The 20,792-nt window shown below is 46.8% G+C and overlaps 1 protein-coding gene across 4 annotated transcripts in view; it reads right to left on the minus strand.

The window, feature by feature from the left end:
* The window catches only part of LOC114584146 (tropomodulin-3), a 50,658-nt gene that overhangs the window by 18,457 nt on the left and 11,409 nt on the right, over window positions 1-20,792 (minus strand). For all 4 annotated transcript variants that reach the window (XM_028705715.2, XM_028705714.2, XM_077919060.1 and 1 more), the window contains 4 exons: window positions 15,676-15,881; window positions 12,918-13,074; window positions 2,706-2,828; window positions 2,226-2,315 (listed from right to left, as the gene is read on the minus strand). In XM_028705715.2, coding sequence (XP_028561548.2) covers window positions 2,226-2,315; window positions 2,706-2,828; window positions 12,918-13,074; window positions 15,676-15,801 — 496 coding nt within the window. In that variant the 5' untranslated portion in view covers window positions 15,802-15,881. The remainder of the gene's footprint in view (window positions 1-2,225; window positions 2,316-2,705; window positions 2,829-12,917; window positions 13,075-15,675; window positions 15,882-20,792) is intronic.

Raw genomic sequence — 20,792 nt, forward strand, 5'->3', positions numbered from 1 at the left:
CGACTTCGGGCCTAGGTGAGGTCAAATGTCCTCACCTTCCTTCAATACAACCATGCAAACAAATCGTTACATCCCTTTATGTGTATTGTGTTGGACCGCCAATGGGTTGGCGCTCCCAAAAAATCCTTCCTCCAGCAGAAAGGATCTTGAGCAGAGTTCCCTGGGAAGAAGGACTGACTGTTAAATCATGCTGAGCTCTGTTGCATTGTGGTGGGAAAGCCATGACTATTTAAAGTGGTATGACACTGCTTTAAACGTATAGTGTTTGGGGGGGGGGAGGGGTGATTGAAAAATTCAAAGTGTTGGTGCTGACCTTTAAAGCCCTAAATGGTCTCAGCCCAGTATACCTGAAGGAGCGTCTCCACCCCCATCGTTCAGCCCGGACACTGAGATCTAGCATGCAGGGCCTTCTGGTGGTTCCCTCACTGCGAGAGGTGAGGTTACAGGGAACCAGGCAGAGGGCCTTCTCGGTAGTGGCGCCCGCCCTGTGGAACGCCCTCCCATCCGATGTCAAGGAAATAAAACAACTATCTAACTTTTAGAAGACATCTGAAGCCTGCCTTGTTTAGGAAAGTTTTTAATGTTTGATGCTTTATTCCAGGCTTCCTCAACCTCAGCCCTCCAGACGTTTTGAGACTACAATTCCCATCATCCCTGACCACTGGTCCTGGTAGCTACGGATCATGGGAGTTGTAGGCCAACAACATCTGGAGGGCCGAGGTTGAGGAAGCCTGTTTTATTCTGTTTTAATATTTTGTTGGGAGCTGCCCAGAGTGGCCGGGGAAACCCAGCCCGATGGGTGGGGTATAAGTAAACTATTCTTATTCTTGTTCTTGTTCAGTTGCTGGGAATTTTAACTCTGTGAGAGGTAAATTTCAGTGCCCAGAATTCTCTGAGGGAAAGAAGGAGGGTCAGACGCTTGGCAGCTGCCTGAGTGGTGCCCTGGGCCTGGCAGAGAGAGTGTTCCTGGAGCCCAGAGCCCATTGGCTCCTGTCCTTGGCCAGGCTCTGACCTCACAACCAGCTGTGGAATCCTGAGGAATGTTTTGTTTCCTAGGAGACCAGGTGAATTGTTTAAAAAGGATCCCTGGGTCAGTTGAAAGCCCAGTCAGTTGGAGCAGTTAGCAGCCCATAAAGCAGCGATCCTTCTTTTGTGGTCTTGAAAGCTGTTTGACTGACTTTCTGGACCTTTTTGGTTCTGAAGATCTTTGTGCCGCTGGTGGTGTAGAAGGTAAAGTCATGGGAAAGACAGTGGCGGAGGAAGGGGGTGCACCCCAGGTGTCATCACTGTGGGGGGGGGACGGGACAAAATTATTTTATTTTTCTTAAAGGGCTCACAAAACTTTTTAGGAGTGATGTGGTGGCTTAGGCGCCTGCAGGTTCTGTGCTGCCTGAAATGGCAGTGGTGGGACTTGCGTCTGCCTACTCCCTCTCCCTCAGCCAGCCGCCTTACAGCTGTGGAATCCTGGGGAATGTTTTGTTTCCTAGGAGGCCAGGTGAATTGTTTAAAGAATCCCTGGCTGAATGCCCTGTCAGTTGGATCAGTTAGCAGCCATTCAGATCCCTTCTTCTGTTCTTGTCTTGTCTTGAAAGCTGTTCAGACGGATTGACTTGACTTTCTGGACCTTTTCGGTTTTGTACCCCCATGGCACAATGTGCCACTAGTTGTGCAGAAGGTAAAGTCATAGTAAAGAGGGGAGACATCCTGAAGATTCATGCCCGCACCACATGCTGTTTTTAAAGATGCTCCTTGGATCAATGTTGATGTTTTATCACTTTAATTTTTTTTTTTATTATTATTATTATTATTATTAAAATTCTGTTGGGAGCCGCCCAGAGTGGCTGGGGAAACCCAGCCAGATGGGCAGGATATAAATAATAAATTGTTGTTGTTGTGCAGACGGGCCATAAAACTGTGCAATTAAGCCTCACAGGAATATTATGATGAGAAGAGTCTATTGGACCTCCTTAACAAAGGCATAAGAGACCCACCAAGTCACCGCTCACAACTGAGTAGCCTTGGGACTCCGAAGGAATCCTATTAAGCGCTGCCTTGTCCAGGACAATAGCTTAGGACACTTTAAAATAAAAATAAAAATGGCAAACATAGATAATCCACCGTGTGTGTGCAAGTGCTCAACTGCATTACGAAACCCATCTCAGCGAGGCTCACTTTCAGTCCAACCCACAATGTTGCATTTCCGGACTTTCAGCATGAAAACTCACTTGAAAAACTTTCATTGGCGACACCGTTGCTACTTCCCACAATATCGCAAAACTGAGAGTTGCTTATCAAGTTGTGCATTCCCAGGATAGCTGTTCAGGAGAAAGGAGAAACAAACAGCGGTTAGGTTTTGCAGCTGGGCCATTAACGCGACCGAAACATGAATCTGCAGCAGAATTTCCCAAAGACCAAAGTCATTCTTACGACTCCTTGTACAGCGCCACTAACATGCATGCACTGCTTCTGAGATATGGCTCATACCATCATCGTCTATGCCAGAGATTGGAACCTGTAGCTCTCCTGATATCGTTGGGACTCCCCACTCCCATCAGCCCCAGCCAACATGGCGAATGGTTAGGGATGATGGGAGTTGTAGTCCAACCATTTGTGGCTTCCCATCCCTGCTGTAGGAAGAAGCCTTAAGAATACTTACATGCTTTTAGAAAAGCTAAATCAAACTCAACACACACATACACACCAACCTGCAATGTCACATAGTTCAGTGTCTGTAGCGCTTGTCAATGCTTCCTCCAGCTCCGGATCAAGACTCACTTTTTCTTCTGTGTAAGACTGTACCGGCTTTGGCTTTGGAATAAATACTTTCCCTGTTCAAAAGAGGAGGACAGCTGTTTTAGGATATTATCGGTGCTCAGCTTTCGACAACCTCGCAGGATCTTGAGATCACATTGCATGATGATCAGTAGCTTACAAAGTCAAGACAGTGGTACCTCGGGTTACATACGCTTCAGGTTACAGACTCCGCTAACCCAGAAATATTACCTTGGGTTAAGAACTTTGCTTCAGGATGAGAACAGAAATTGTGCGGCGGCGGCGCAGCAGCAGCAGGAGGCCCCATTAGATAAAGTGGTCTTCAGGTTAAGCACATTTTCAGGTTAAGAACAGACCTCCAGAATGAATTAAGTTCTTAACCCGAGGTACCACTGTACTCACCAAACGCTAAAGGGGTAATGCCTCAGCCCAGTATACCTGAAGGAGTGTCTCCACCCCCATCGCTCAGCCCAGAAACTGAGAGGGCCTGCATGCAGGGCCTTCTGGTGGTTCCCTAACTGAGAGACACAAGGTTACAGGGAACTAGGCAGAGGGCCTTCTCGGTAGTGGCACCTGCCTTGTGGAACGCCCTCCCATCAGATGTCAAGGAAATAAACAACTATTCGGCTTTTAGAAGACATCTGAAGGCAGCCCTCTGTAGGGAAGTTTTTAATGTTTGATGTTTTGTTTTGTTATGTTTTATATGTGCTGGAAGCCACCCAGAGTGGCTGTGGCGACCCAGCCTAATGGGAAGGATACAAACAACAGCATTATTGTAATGATTATTATTGAATAAGGTAAAGGTAAAGGGACCCCTGACCATTAGGTCCAGTCGTGGCCGACTCTGGGGTTGCGGTGCTCATCTCACTTTATTGGCCGAGGGAGCCGGCATACAGCTTCCGGGTCATGTGGCCAGCATGACTAAGCCACTTCTGGCGAACCAGAACAGCACACAGAAACGCCGTTTACCTTCCCGCCAGAGCGGTACCTATTTATCTACTTGCACTTTGACGTGCTTTCAAACTGCTAGGTTGGCAGGAGCAGGGACCGAGCAACGGGAGCTCACCCCGTCACGGGGATTCGAACCGCCGACCTTCTGATTGGCAAGTCCTAGGTTCTGTGGTTTAACCCACAGCACCACCCGCGTCCCTTATTATTGAATAGGACGTCCCTATTTTCACCAGAGGAATGTTGGAGGGTATGCGCTAAAGGAGGATGAAAGAATGAGGAGCGTGTGTGGCTCTGGGAGAGTCCCAAGGCAACATACAGAGAAGCCTAGAGGGTCACATTAAACACCCCCACCCCAGGCCAGAGATTCCCCACTGCTAATATACAGCATGGGCACCTGCCACTCAAAAATGGCTTTATTTATTTATTTAAATTACTGGGATAGCTCAGTCAGTAAAGTACAAGACTCCTAATCTCAGGGTTGTGGGTTCGAGTCCCATGTTGGGCAAAAGATCCCTGCGTTGCAAGGGGTTGGACTAGATGACCCCCATGGTCCCTCCTTCCAAGTCTACAATTCTATGATTCTAATCACAGCACCTAATGAGCATATCCAAGCCCTCAGGAACTACCCCAAAGGTATTTCCTTGGACCTTGGCCCAGATCATTATCACCGTTACCGTGCATCATAAAGGCTGCATTCCACAACAAACATGTCAGCCTGTCTGCCAGTTCGATATAGACTGCATTTGCCAAATTGAACACGAAAATTCAGCTATTACATCTAGATAGAGCTCAGTAATCCGACAACATAATTGGCTTCAGTCTTTTGATTGCAATGCATCTGAGCGATTTCCGGCCCACTTTAAATTGCAGGCAAAAGCTTAAATCGGCATTTGCCAGATGTTCTGTATGGATGCCTGGTGGCACCAGGTTGGCACAGCCAGGCTTGATGGGGGCTGATGGGTTGTCAAATTCCAGGACATCAGATTGGGAAAGGCTGCTGGAAATGGTGCTTCAGACATCTCTCTGATGGATGCCTGACAGCAGTACGTGAAATATTTCTCTGCTAAGGCATTCTGAGTAATTCAGTAGATGGCACTCCTATCCCAATTTGCTGCTTCCTCTGAGAGCAAACACAGGAGCTGAATATATGTGTTCCGTATGAGAAAGTTGTGAATGCACATAGATGCAACCAACCTGTACAACAGGAAAACCCAGAGGAGGGGTGGGCAACCTTTGGCTCTCCAAACGTTGCTGAACTACAACTCCCATCATCCCCAGCAAGCATGGTAGATGGCAATGGGAGTTGTAGTTCAGCAACATCTGGAGGGCCGAAGTTTCCCTACCCTTGAGCTAGAGGATTGAGAGATGTGCATGAACCTAAGGAAGAAGCCTTAAGTCAGCTCAGACTAATGCCCATCCAGCCTAATATTGCAGACTCTGACTGGCAACAGCTCTCCTGGCAGAAAGGGTCTTCTTTCCCTTCGCTCTGCTACCTGATCCCCATTACTATAGAATGAAGCCTTGAACCGTCTACAGGCAAAGCACATATTCTACCAATGAGCTATCAAAACAGGAGCTTCAAACTCCAATTCCCATCAGCCCCAGTTGCCATGACCAATAGTCAGGGATGATGGGAGTTGTAGGACACTGCTCTGGAGCAAACCGGACCATACCTCCAGACCATAGTCAGGGCCCTTACTCTGTGTTTGCTCACCATCTGAGATACAGAGAGTGGCAACCCAGGCACTGAGATTACGGGACTCCATCCCTTCTTGGCTTTCAGATCCCAGATTCTGAGCGCTTCTGCAGACCCTGAGGGAGACTCCAGAAGGTTCTGAAAGCCTGTCTCCACTCCTAGAGACCCTCTTGGGTGTCAAGGTCATCGGAGGGGGCTCTGTCAGTAGTTCCACCACTGCCATAAGTGTGGGGAATGGCGGCATGCGAAAGGGTTTTCTCTGTGGCAGCCCCTAATTTGTAGAAATCCCTCTTCACAGAAGCATCTTCACTGCATATTTCCCTATACGCTGAAGACACACTTATTTACTTGGGAGTTAAGGTATTTTGTTTTGTGGGACCAATCCTTTTTGATGAATCTATACTTATTATGTCTGATACTTATTCATGTTTTTAATTTGTAGGAAGCCACCCAGAGTGGGTGGGGCAACTCAGTCAGATGGGTGACATATAATTATCACCATCATCTTATTCTTCATCATCAACTTGGTTGGAACAATTTGACTGTTTTAAATAATTCTAATCTTTTAAAATTACTGTATGGTTACTGTGCTGCAACCCGTCCTGACACCATATGGAGGGCAGGCCAGAAATCTTATAAGTAAACATAAATAAGTAATTTCTCCTTCTCCTAGCCATTTTACTTGGACCGAGCGCTTTTATTTTACGTTGTGGATTCTGTATATTTTAAAAAACAAGACAGAGAACAAGATACAGCAGCCTTTCTCCATCTTGGGTCTGTAGATGTTGTTGGACTACAACTCCCATTATCCCTAGCTTGCAAGACGAGTGGTCAGGAATGATGGGAGCTGTTGTCCAACAACATCTGTGGACCCAAGGCTGAGAAAGGCTGGGATACAGGCATAATAATGAAGCAAGAAAGGGGAGCATCTTTTGCTGAAAAGAGAATCTCGCCAAACAGTGTCAAGCCTCCCTTTCCAGCTTATCACCATCTGGTTCTGTTTTCCTCGAATTCACTTTCACGTTGTCACAAGTCTTGGCAAGAGCCAACTCTGATCTTCAAGATAAAAGGAAATGAAACAGGGTGATGGGGAATCAAATATGTCTGGAATCCATCTTAGCAATATTACAAGCAATGGAAGACTAAAGGGTCGGAGTTTTTACGGCACAGAAAACTTGGACGCAGATCTGATGGGATGACTAAAGACCCACTTTTGCCCTGGACTCGTTTTATAGTCTTTAGATGTCCATGTCGAAAAAAATACGACTGATATTGAGCTCGATTCTGCAAGGCCTCCAAGACACCATGTACAATAGGGTCTGTGGGTTGCAGCCTATTAAATCCTACTTAAGGGTAAGCACACTGAAATCAACGGACAATAGCCAGTCGCGCCCATTAATTGCAATGGGTGTGCTCTGAATAGACCTGACAATGGGTTCGATCCTATGAACCAAAAGTTTTCAGAACCAAAATGGGAGACAGAAGATTTATCACAACTATTTGAGAGCTGCTTTCTTCATATACAGTGGTACCTTGGTTTAAGAACTTAATTCATGCTGGAGGTCTGTTCTTAACCAGAAACTGTTCTTAACCTGAGGTACCACTTTAGCTAATGGGGCCTCCCACTGCCACCGCCGCGTGATTTCTGTTCTCACCCTGAAGCAAAGTTCTTAACCCAAGGTACTATTTCTGGGTTAGTGGAGTCTGTAACCTGAAGCGTCTATAACCCGAGGTGCCACTGTAGTCCGGCCCCCCACATGGTCTGAGGGACGGTAGACCAGTCCACGGCTGAAAAAGTTTGCTGACCCCTGAGGTAGAACATCATAGCTAGCAGCCATTGACAGCCTTCCCCTCTAAGAAATTCTCTCACCCTCTTTTGAAGCCTTCCAGGTTAGTGGCCATCACTGGTTCCCATGCTGAGGACTGAATTTGGGACTTTCTGCATACAAGGACAGTGCTCTACCAAAGTTATGAATGCTCCCCAATTATATAGCACGCCTGAAAAAGCTGAAAGCAATGAATATACATTACATGCTCCCTTTTCTCTTTTACTTTTCTCTGCCTTCACAATTGCATTTCTGTTCCTTCTGATTAGCGTTATTCTTCATGGTATGCAACAGGAAAAGAACCCAGTTATTAAAAACAGAATTGGCTCCACAAAAGAGGGCTCTGAGGCAATCTGCCGAAAACACACAAGCTGCCACCCCCCTCGGCAACACGGCAAGCGCGCAACTGGGGAAAAGCACCTCCCTCCTGGTTTATTTCCAGGGGGAAAGCTGCCAGTTCCCATTCTTGTGCCTTTCCTGTCCATTTGTTTCCATTATTAAACCTAGCACTGCAGAGCTGCACGTTAAGAACTGAGGCGGCTCAGCCGTCTCCCACAGCTCCAAAGCATTCTGGGTTCTGCAAAGGCTGAAACACTACACAGGCGATGAAATCTCTATGAAAAGCACAAAATGGGTACTTGTCCAAAATTCACTGTGAGACCTAACCTGGATTCCCTTGGCAGACTCCGCAGAACAGCCATAAACGTACTCCTTTGAGAACGTAAAGGAAAGCCCTGCTGGTCCAAGTCAACAACTCATCTACCTGTAGTTCAACACCGCCTCTGAGAGTGGAGGTAGACTATGAATAACAGCATACTTGTGACAGAGGAAGCCTGGATGGCCAGGCAATGGCCTTATTATTATTTATTGAGTTTATATACCACCCTATAAGGGACGCGGGTGGCGCTGTGGGTTAAACCACAGAACCTAGGACTTGCCGATCAGAAGGTCGGCGGTTCGAATCCCTGCCACGGGGTGAGCTCCTGTTGCTCGGTCCCTACTCCTGCCAACCTAGCAGTTTGAAAGCACATCAAAGTGCAAGTATATAAATAGGTACCACTCCGGCAGGAATGTAAACGGCATTTCCGTGCACTGCTCTGGTTCGCCAGAAGCGGCTTAGTCATGCTGGCCACATGACCCAGAAGCTGTACGCCGGCTCCCTTGGCCAATAAAGTGAGATGAATGCCACAACCCCAGAGTCGGTCACGACTGGACCTAATGGTCAGGGGTCCCTTTACCCTTATACCACACTATACCTGGAGGTCTCGGGGCAGTTCACAGAAAAGATCACAACATATATAATAGGAATAAAAACAACAACCCAATAACACCCCCCAAAGAAAAGAGTCACATTTTAAAAGGGTATAGGATGTCAACCAGATCAACCAAAGGCCTGGTTAAAAAGGAACGTTTTTGCCTGGCGCCTAAAGGTGTATAATGAAGACGTCAGGCGAACTTCTCCAGGGAGAGAGCGTTGCACAAACGGGGAGCCACCTCAGAGAAGGCCCCGTTCTCGTGTTGCCACCCTCCGGACCTCTCAAGGAGGCGGCACACGAAGAAGGGCCTCAGAAAGTGATTTCAGGGTCCAAGTAGGTTCATATGGAAAGAGGCGGTCCTTGAGGTATGGCGGTCCTGAGCCACTGGAGCAGAGCACAGTGTGCACTATTTCCCTTCCACTGCAGCTCCAGGGGTGCACTTTGGCCAAAGCACATACACAGAAACTTTCTCACACAGCTCTGAAGAACTTTTGAAGTACTCAAAGATAAGGAGTGTGAGAGTCACCGGACGGCAACTCCCCACAGACCATTGGCTGTGTTGGCTGAGGCTGAGGGAGTCCCCATAGCCGACCCAAATTTAAACACTGCTGTGTTCTTCCCTTTTAAACCCTGTGATCAATGCCACAGTGAGCTGGTTTAGCTGCTCCCTCGTGCAATCAACGACAACAAAAAAGACCCTCACACAAATGCAAACTTGGTCTCACTGGAGCTCCCAGCGAGTCTCGTCTTGCTCAGACCCACCCTTATTTCTGTTCTGAGAAAACTTCCGAGATTCCTTTCCAGGTAATGAGCAAATACTCTGAAAACTCAAGCTCATTGTTCAGTCACTGTGAGGGCAAAACTCTGCACAGCCTTTGGAAACAATGACATAACTATACAGGCAGGGAGCCAAGTGAGAGATTTCGAGATTCCTATCGCTCGACACGCACCAACACAAACGTTGTCGAAAGGACACATCTGCACTTGAGCTTGCAAGGGCCACAGGAGTGTTTTTGCTGATAATGTGGGAACATTTCATTTATTTAAGGAGGAGATCAAATGGTGGAGTGATTTGGGGGGGGGGGGATGCACATATCAAAACACTTCCACACCCAACAGCTTGGCATAAGTGTGTCAGAATGGTTATGTGTGCTGAGTATCACTGAAGTGTGTACAAACCAGGGTGGGAAAAATATGGTTCTCCAGGCACTGGCAGACTCCAGCTCTGATACAAAAAACTGAATAAAATCAAGGCTAAGATGAGCATGATGCATTTATGCGTTGGAAATCATAGCCGTTGTGGTGCAGTGGTTAGAATGTTGGGCTAGGACCTGGGAGACCAGGGTTCGAATTCCCATGCAGCCATGACACTCATTGGGTGACTTTGGGCCAGTCATGGCCTCTCAGTCTAATCTACCTCACAGGCTTGCTGTGGGGATTAACTGAGGAGAGGTAGAACCATCTTAAGCTCCTTGGAGAAAAGGCAGGATATAAACACAATCAGCTCAATCAATTTATTTCACATACTTGTGCAAGAAAAGAAAGGAAGCTGTGCCAAAATCAAACACAACATCTGGTAGCTAATTGAATTACATGGAATTGTAATGCAATAAAATACAACAGATCCGAAATAACAGAGGCAAGAGAGAATCATATAGCATCTAGCACAGTGCATTACATTTGCTACAACAGGCAGAAGAATCATTAAGTGGTTCTTCATGACCCTCAGCGGTTTTCGACTGGGCTGTGCAGGGGAAAAGTCTAGGAACCCACCGCCTGGATGCTGGCTTACAACGGACTGGCTTGCAGCTGAGCAATCCTGGGTTGCAAAACAAGGCAACCAGTGCAAAATTCACTGCATCGCCTTGTGGATGTCCATAGGTGACTTCCATTCTAAACGTAAAGGTACCCCTGACCATTAGGTCCAGTTGCGGACGACTCTGGGGTTGCGGCGCTCATCTCGCTCTATAGGCCAAGGGAGCAGGCATTTGTCTGCAGACAGCCTCCAGGTCATGTGGCCAGCATGACTAAGCCACCTCTGGCGAACCAGAGTAGCGCACGGAAATGCCGTTTACCTTCCCACCAGAGCGGTACCTATTTATCTACTTGCACTATGACGAGCTTTCGAACTTCCAGGTGGGCAGGAGCTGGGACCAAGCAACGGGAGCTCACCCCGTCGCAGGGATTCGAACCGCCGACCTTCTTATCGGCAAGTCCTAGGCTCTGTGGTTTAGACCACAGCGCCACCCGCATCCCCTGATTTCCATTCTAGTAGAGTCTAAATACACCCTCAGTGATTTGACCAAGGTAGCATAGGAAGCCAGAAAAACTGGACAAGTAGACACAAAGGCTTGGGGTTCTCAGGTAGGTGAAATCAGATGAATCAAATCATGTGGGCAAACGAAGAACGGTTTGCAAGCGCTGACGGTCAGCTGCAAAACCACACTTCCTTTACCAGTGCCTGCAAAGCTTGCTTCTGGCAAGGAGTCACATCTTTCTTTATCTGCCTTACACCCAGGGACGGATTTAGGTTTGATGAGGCCCTGAGCTTCTGAAGGTAATGGGGCCCTTTATATGTCCAGCTGTCATTTGTCAACAACAAATTGTCACTGTTTTTTGTGTTGAATATATGCTATATGGTACTTTATGGACCTAATAGGTATCTAAAGCCATTTGCACATAACAAAATGTATTTTATCAAAGTTATTGTTGAACTTATCTTATATTTTGGAAATGTACATCCAGGGTTTTTTCCCTTTACATTTTTTTGGGGGCCCCCAAGAGAGTGGGGCCCTAAGCTATAGCTTGTTTAGCTTATACATACATCCGGCACTGCTTACACCTGACAGCATATATATATATAGGGCAGATGGGTGTGGCTTCAGGAAAACAGGCTTGCGGGTCAATTTAGGACTCCCGCTTGGCCCAAGCTCACCACCTCTGAAGTAGGGAATCAATTCCCCAACCCTTCTGGGTCCTCGAGCTGTGTGCTTGCAGCAGACAACGATTGTTTGCATGCCTTCTTGATAGTCACAATGCTTTTTGCCACAAAGCTCCCATTGTTACGTGGATGAAATCTGTATTTTCTTTCCAAATGTCATTCCGCGAAAGAAAGTTTTCTTGCATCAGCCCTCTCCACCAGCAACAGTGGCTCATTGTATGTTGGCCAACAGCTGGGACAGGGTGAGGCTTTCAAGTTTTAGCAACCGCTTACGACAGGGGAGTGCTCTATTCATTTTGGAGAAGCAGCCCTCTCCGCTTTGATACCGAAAAGCAGAATTTTCCGAGGACCTCAAATTCATGCAGGCAAGTGCACATCTGAGGCCCAGTTCATACATATGAAGGAGTCAACACACACACTACTTTCTCTCTGTTACAGAGTAGGTCCTTCATCTCATTCCTCAGAAGACAGACAGGACTATAAGGTTTAAATTGGATCTTTACAAATGTTTAAAATAACTTTTTCAAAAAACAAAACAAAACCCAGAAGCCTTTCTTTTAGGACTTCTAGGTGCCGAAATCCCAAAGAAACAGAAAATACTATTTACGTACGTGAGTACGGCTGCACGGATGCTACTAGCCCAGAGATGGAAAGAAGATAAAAGTCCTTACCAGAGAAGAATGGTAGGTCAAGTTGATGCACTATGCTGAAATGGCTAAAATGACTGGAAGAATCAGAAATGTAAAGTATCTGAGGGAAGGTAAATTAGTAAGGAAAGATAATAAGAGTATATAGAAGATTTAAGAAGATTGTAAATGCAAAGGTAAATGTAATCTCAGAATGTGGAGGAAATTGAGTGGGGGCGGAGGGAAGTGGGGGGAGGGACAAAAGAATATAAGGTTTGATTGATGGATATATGGGGGATGTGGAGGATGTGGTGATGGCTTTGGTTTATTTATATTGTGATGTAATATGGAAAAAAGCAATAAAATATTGTATTGGAAAATAAAATAATAATAATAATAAAGAAATCAGGAAGACCAAAATTTTAATAAGGGGGGGATTTATAATCTATCTTAAAAACCATTGTAAACAGCTAAAATCGTTAGTGGGTTTGGCAAAACACTTGTAGTTTAATGGTGAATTTGGGATATAATGGAGCTGCGAAAGTTTTGGATTATTATAAAAGATGCAGGGGGAAGCCCAGGAGATTCTGAGGATTCTTGTTTTTATATTGTATGTTGATATGTGATTGTAAAATTTTAATTTGAAAAACCTAATAAATAACTTTATTTTAAATATATAAATAAACAAACTGGATCTTTACGAACAACTGCCAAGCCAAGCATTACCAGTTACAGCAGAAGCAAGGAAGAAAGGTGAAGAAGTAAACTCACACCGGTTAGCTCTCGGGGCGAGTTTGCGCAAACCATTGTGCCCGGTGTGGCGGTGGGGCTGGGGAGAAGCGCCCTTACCTTTCTTTTCTCCCGTGAACGGGACAAAATCTTCAACGTCTTTATGCTCCAGCGCTTCCTTCTCCAGATACGAAAGGAGTTTCTCCCTGTTGAAAGCACCGGAGGGCTTTTTGGAAGTCTGGTCCTTTTGCCGGAACCCTGCGGGCAACAGTGCATTCTGCAAAACGAAAACGACAAGGCTTCTACCGCTCTTATTCGTCAAAAAACAACAAACCGCAGAAGCGGTCCATTAAAATACACGCAGGTATCTTAGGAAGGGGTTGAAAAGGCCAAATCCTCCTGGGTCCTGTCTCGGGAACAGAGACATCACCACCATCATGTTTCCTTGCATCAGCCCTATCTCCTGGGACAGGATGAGACTCGCAAGTTTGAGGACAGATCTAACACAATGATAATATCTGCATTTATTCATCACATCCTACTTCTGGTGCACGTACTTTTAGACCCCTCCCTGAGCACACACACATAAGACTCTCTTCCACTTGGCAGGAACTGGGATACACCCCGATGCTGATATTAATTTATTTAATTTTATTTATACCCCGCCCTCCCCGGCCAAGACCAAGCTCAGGGCGGCTAACATCAAGTATAAAAACAGTTGATTAAAATACAACTTAAAAACAGGATTAAAGTACAACTTAAAATGCAGCCTCATTTCAGTGGAAGCCCAGATCAAAAACTGTTTGGGGAGAGAAAATGTCAAATCTTCACCAAGGCCAACTATCCAGACTGGTCCTACGTGGGCCAGAAAAGCCAGTAAAGGTAAAGGTAAAGGGACCCCTGACCGTTAGGTCCAGTTGTGACCGATTCTGGGGTTGCGGCACTCATCTCGCTTTATTGGCTGAGGGAGCCAGCGTACAGCTTCTGGGTCATGTGGCCAGCATGACTAAGCTGCTTCTGGCGAACCAGAACAGCGCATGGAAACGCAGTTTACCTTCCCGCCGGAGCGGTACCTATTTATCTACTTGCACTTTGACGTGCTTATGAACTGCTAGGTTGGCAGGAGCAGGGACCGAGCAACGGGAGCTCACCCTGTCACGGGGATTCAAACCGCCAACCTTCTGATCGGCAAGCCCTAGGCTCTGTGGTTTAACCCACAGCGCTACCCGCATCCCTTCCAGAAAAGCCAGTGAAGTCCCGAAATAGGGGTTCCACCACAGAAGGAAAAGCAAAAAGAGGGAGGGGATCAGGCTGATTCCAAGTCAAAGGCCGGACAGAACACCTTTGTCTTACAGGCCCTGCGGAAAGAAATCAGATCCTGCAGGGCCCTGGTCTCATGAGACAGAGCATTCCACCAGGCCGGAGCCAGTGCTGAAAAGGCCCTGGCCCTGGTTGAGGCTAATCTGACTTCCTTAGGGCCCGGGACCTCTAGGGTGTTGCTATTTATGGACCTTAAGGTCCTCTGCGGGGCATACCAGGAGAGGCGGCCCCGTAGGTATGAGGGTCCTAGGCCACAATGTGCATACATGTATAATATTTTGTGCTGGATTTATTCTGAAACCTTTTTTTTTTATTTTGGCATGTTTCTACTGAACCAGATCCATTCTGCGAGCACCCTATTTCTTGCTCACGGATAGGCCATTTCTGGGTGTGAAAAGAGTGCTACGTATGGAGAGTGAACCAGAGATGATGCTGCAGCACACAATCTGCTGATATTTTCCCTCTGGAATCCACACCCGTTAATGCTTATAGCTTAAAATCCATTGCGCCTGCATATCCAAGGCACATGCCATTCCAGATGTGGCCATCCAGATGTTGCTGAACTACAACTCTCACCATGCTGTACTTCCGTTTCTCCCAAACTTGTATCTCCAAGCTGTTGTTGGACTACAACTCCCATCATCCCTAGCTGGCAGGACCAGTGGTCGGGGATGATGGGAATTGTAGTACAAAAAATAGCTGGATACCCAAATTGAGGAAACCCTGCTCTACCTCCATTTCTGTATACAGGTTGCTGGGAATCACGAAGTGGGGAGAGCATGGTTGCATTCATGCTCTGCTTAAAGACTTCCCAGAGGCATCTGGTTGGCCACTGTGAAATGCTGGACCAGATGAGCATTTGAGGGTTGTCCACATGGCACTTATCCCTGACCATTGGTCATGCTGCCTGGGGCTGATGGAAGTTGAGAATCCAGCAACAGCCAAGATACCCCAGGCTCCCCCGGGATTTGCTTTCCATTGAAAAGATGTTTGCGCTCCAGTCACTGGGACTTGCAGTTCGTGCAACAGCCCTAACACATGGACTCATTCCATTCAGGCTTCTTGTGGTGTCAAGCCACTGTTTTTTGCACTCTCTTGCAGCATTAAAGGTAAAGGGTAAAGGGAACCCTGACCATTAGGTCCAGTAGTGGCCAACTCTGGGGTTGCGGCGCTCATCTCGCTTTATTGGCCAAGGGAGCCGGCGTACAGCTTCCGGGTCATGTGGCCAGCATGACTAAGCAACTTCTGGTGAACCAGAGCAGCACACGGAAACACCGTTTACCTTCCCACCAGAGCGGTACCTATTTATCTACTTGCACTTTGACGTGCTTTTGAACTGCTAGGTTAGCAGGAGCAGGGACTGAGCAATGGGAGCTCACCCCGTCGTGGGGATTCGAACCGCCGACCTTCTGATTGGCAAGTCCTAGGCTCTGTGGTTTAACCCACAGCGCCACCCGTGTCCCCTTGCAGCATTAGCTACCCTGAATGTTTGTACAAGAGAAAGCAGGATAAGCACTTTTTTAAACAGAGGGAATCGTCCCGCTGACCCAAAACACACCTCTGGGTCGAGATCATCCAGGACGGTTTCCAGTTGTTTCAACTCTTCTTCCGTTAACTTGCCCAGGATTTCATCCTCATCGAGGTCCTTGTATTTGTCCAAGTCTTTTCGGAAGGGGAGAGCCATCACTTCAGCTTGCGAGGGGGCAAGCAGCTTTGTCAAGTGTACGGCAAGGCTGGCAACCTGGGTTTTATTTTTAACTGGAACTGTGGAAAGAGGGACAAAGAACTCATCAACAAGGGCACTTTGCGGTGTAGTGGTGTGTGCAAACAGAAGGCCGTTCAAGAGAGTTGGGATGGTGCAGAGCAGCCGTTCCAACTGCAAAGGCAGAATATAAACTACAGGCAATGAGCGATGTAGGCACATCCGAATGGCACACACACTTAACCCGGAAATAGCCCCCAATGTCATAAATACATTAGGAAAAAGGGTGGAATAGGGCAGAACAGGGGTGTGGCAGGCACAGAACAGGGCAGGCTTATGCGCACTCTTATGCCAATGAGGGAGGGAGTCTGAAACATAACCTCTGTGCAAAAAGAGCATTGCCTGTATTGCTGTTAGGTAAAGGTAAAGGGACCCCTGACCATCAGGTCCAGGCGTGACTGACTCTGGGGTTGCAGCGCTCATCTCGCTTTATTGGCCGAGGGAGCCGGCGTACAGCTTCCGGGACATGTGGCCAGCATGACTAAGCCACCTCTGGCGAACCAGAGCAGCGCACGGAAACACCGTTTACCTTCCTGCCGGAGCGGTACCTATTTATCTACTTGCACTTTGACGTGCTTTCAAACTGCTAGGTTGGCAGGAGCAGGGACCGAGCAACGGGAGCTCACCCCGTCGCAGGGATTCGAACCGCCGACCTTCTGATCGGCAAGTCCTAGGCTCTGTGGTTTAACCGGCAGCGCCACCCGCGTCCCTCACCCACCCGCGTCCCTCACCCACCCGCGTCCCTCACGTATTGCTGTTACTAACACCTATTGTTGTTGTTGTTCTTTATTATTATTATTATTATTATTATTATTATTATTATTATTATTATTATTACTGCTGCTGCTGCACTGGCTGCCAGTGAGATAATGGGGCATATTCAAGGTGTGAGCGCTAGCATTAAAAGTCCTAAATGGCTTGAGACCCAAGCACTGAAAAGTGTGCCGCCCCACCACCCAAATATCAACCATCTCAGGTCCTACATTTGGCTGGGGAGGACATCCTAAACAAGGAAATTCAGAGTCAATCAAGGACTTTACAGGAGGTGATGCTGAAGACCTGTTTAGACCTCTGCATCATCATCATCATTTAAAAAGATGAATTACCGCCATGTACCCTCCTCCCAAGTTAGATCTGGACTGCAGCACTAGGAGAGGCAATTAGACCTTTCTTTGTACATCACTGTCCTAACTGAAACCTCTCTACATCCCCAAGCTGTGAACCTGATAAATGCTGGTTCAGGCTTGATATCTGCACTTTCTGCTTCATGGTGCAAACAGAAGCTTGAGAGGGGCAGCTTCAAGCAGCAAAACAAGGCCCAGGGCAGGGGGAGAATCAGGACCCCCATAGTCTGGTGTGCATGCGCGCGCCCCCACCACCTTCTGCACATCAATGCACCTGCTATTAATGCTGCTTGAAAGTGCCAGGGGAGACCCCAAACACAGCTCTCTTACAGCATATTACATTTTATTTTAAATCTACACCTCTGCCTTCTCTCCTGCCTTTTGCCCTTTAATTTCAAATCAGAACTGGGGGGGAAATAAAGGGATATAGTTTTCAGCAGCAGCGTTATTGTTATGGTTATTATTCTTATTCTATTGACACTTGTCCCAAGAATTAAGAAGGTGGGGGTGTCCAATCCCTTCCCAACTACAATGTTGTAATATTTTAAATCCACACACTTTAAAGACATGTATTTAAATGTGCCCATTTGTAAGTATTTTCATATGTTGTTTAGGATCTGTTTGCATTACTGATTGTTCTTTGACATCCAATGATCCTTTGGGAGGAAGAGCAAGTCATTTTTTAAAAATCTAATAAACGCAAAACTCAACAAACTGATGTTACGTTCATCCTGCTTGGCAGTAAATTTCTTTGAACAGGATGATATACAAGGAAAAGCAGTATATGTATACAGTGGTACCTCGGGTTACATACGCTTCAGGTTACAGACTCCGCTAACCCAGAAATAGTGCTTCAGGTTAAGAACTTTGCTTCAGGTTGAGAACAGAAATCGTGCTGCGGCAGCGCGGCGGCAGCGGGAGGCCTCATTAGCTAAAGCGGTGCATCAGATTAAGAACAGTTTCAGGTTAAGAACAGACCTCCGGAACGAATTAAGTTCTTAACCCGAGGTACCACTGTATTGATAAAACGCCAGCAAGAAGTGCACATTTCGCTTGAGAGGTTCATGCATTTTGTATTCAGACATCCATACTCTCGAGTGCAGAAGGTCAAGTGAGAAATGACCCTAGGAAGCTTAAGGGGAAAGTTTGAGATCTGCTGTCCGAGTTTAACTCAGATCACACCTCAGATTTCTGTTTAAAATCTAGAGCCTATGTCCAGAAAATGCACAAACCCCTTTCCCCTACTATATCATACTGCTGCATTTAAGAAGAAAACCTTTGGCTTAAGTCAGTAACTGAATACACAACTTTCGTTGTTAAAACAACAATGGAAACTCCAGAGACACTATTCTAGGCAAAACCAGGGAGGAGATAATTTATCTGCTCTTCAAACACTAGTTACAAATCCCAGGACCTTGGAGTCAGCTGCGCATACAGAAACTTTGTGAAACCATTTATTAATTTTTCTTCATGCTCAAGGTCACCTTCACAGTCTGAATCTGGAAGGCGCACAAAGGAAACCTTGGCTGCATTCAAAGCAGATCACACACAAGCACAGGTGCACGAGTCAGCAAAAATGGCAAAACATTTCCCCCGCTGAGTCGCTTGCATCCCAGCGCTAGCTACTGGTTCTTTCAGCCTCTCCCAACCCCTGTATGTTTTGGGACTTCAACTGTCATCAGCTGCAGCCTGCATGGACAATGCCCAGGGATGATGGAGGTTGTAGCCCAACATTTGGAGGGTGGCAGGTTGGCTGTAAGATGGCAGGCAGGTGGCAGCTGGCTGGGGGCAAACGGAGGTTGGTGGGGCAGTGCCCCCTTTGTCCGAATGGACCAGTCTCTACTGCTAACCAAGGGAGGGAAGAGATGAACTACTCCCCAGAGACAGCTCAGTCGCTAGAGCATCTTAATCTCAGGATCACGGGTTGAAGTCCCACACTGGGCAAAAGATTTCTGCATGGCAGGAGGTTGGACTCGATGACTCTGGAGGCCCCTTCCCATTCTACACTTCTATGATCCTAGAAACCTTTATAGGGAGAGGTGGGGGGATCTATGGCCCTCCCAATGCTGCCGGTCTACTTCTCCCATCATGGGCCTTGCTGGCTGCGGCTGATGGGAGTCAGAGTCCCAAAAGCACTCGTAGGATAACTGGTTCTCCATATCTGCCTTATGACAAGGATGGCCAGCTGAGAACCTGGGGCTAGATGTGGCCTCCAAAACAAATCTGGGGGGATGTTCCTCAGCTCAGTACAGTGGTATCTCAGGTTACATACACTTCAGGTTACATACGCTTCAGGTTACAGACTCCACTAACCCAGAAATAGTACCTTGGGTTAAGAACTTTGCTTCAGGATGAGAACAGAAATCGTGCTCCGGTGGCATGGCGGCAGTGGGAGGCCCCATTAGCTAAAGGGGTGCTTCAAGTTAAGAACAGTTTCAGGTTAAGAACGGACCTCCAGAACGAATTAAGTACTTAACCCGAGGTACCACAGTAGTAGACAATACAGCCATGTTCATATAGAGCCCTCAAGAACTTTTCCATGAAATGTGTTGCCTATTTAAAATAAACAAACCAGCTTGTTCTTTTCTGCACCACGTTCCACATCTTTTTCTACGACAACCCTTTTCTCGCTGCAGCTGAAGCAAGGAGTGGTTTCCATTCCACAGAGTAGGAGTAGCCACTTGTCTTCCACTGTTTTCCTTTGCAACCCAAAGAGTCAATTCAGCTATCAAGAGCAAACACACATTATCATAGTTTCCCTTATGTGCCAAGATGGATCCCTTTGATTTTTGGGTGACTTTGGGAGAATGCAGAATTCAAGCCATTCAAAAACAGGACTCTAAACTAAAGGAAGGGGATCTTAAGCCACCAGACAAGGAGACTTCATTCGGAAAGTATATTCTTTCCATCTATTACAGGATTTGGGGGATTTCTGGCTTGCCAGGCGCTGCTGAACTACAGCTCCCATCCTCCCTGGCTATTGGTCATGCTTGATGGTGCTGTTGCAACATCTGGTGGGCCAAAAGCTCCCCACCACCATAGATAAGTTACCCAATTTGACTTCTTTTAAAAAACAAAACAAAACAAAACCCAACACACCTGCTGTAAATAACCTCCAGCTTCTTTAAAAGCTGCCTACCTTCTTTTTATTCCTGTTTTTCACCTACAAAAGAACCTGTGTTTAGCCTAAGGATGGAGATGGATCTGGGCAACAGCTAGCGGTGCTTGTCCCCAGTGCTAGTCCTGCTCAGAACAGACCCATTGAAATGAGTGGACACAACTAACTAAGACCCATTCATTTCAGTGGGTCTGCTCCAAGTAGGACTTAGTTTGGGTACAACACCTGGAATTTATTATGTGTTCAAAGATGGTGGATCAAGCACTGCGTGTTTCTCCTCCCCAGACATCCCAGGTACAACCTGAAACTTGCACAGCACTTAATAGTGCTACGGGCAAGACTCCATTGCTCTAACCCCACCCGTTTTAATTACTCTTGATTAAGAGTCCTGGAGAACTCAAAAGCTTGCAAATCATTCTGTGGCATTTTGATTGGCCTAATGAAGGCATTGCCCTAATGTGAATCTGGGAGCATTTCATCATTTTATCACTTTGCTCTTATTTGATTACACAGTTTCCCTTACATCCTGCTCACTCAAGTCAAAAAGCTGCTTTCTTACTTGATTCCATTAGAGCTCGGCTTACAGATTTCTTTGAACGTCATTGTTTACTTTAAAGGAAGTGCCTAACTATTTGATCTTGGCAATATGTCACCCACTGGGCCATGTTCTC

Source organism: Podarcis muralis, chromosome 14 (assembly GCF_964188315.1).
Source record: "Podarcis muralis chromosome 14, rPodMur119.hap1.1, whole genome shotgun sequence".
NCBI lineage: Eukaryota > Metazoa > Chordata > Lepidosauria > Squamata > Lacertidae > Podarcis > Podarcis muralis.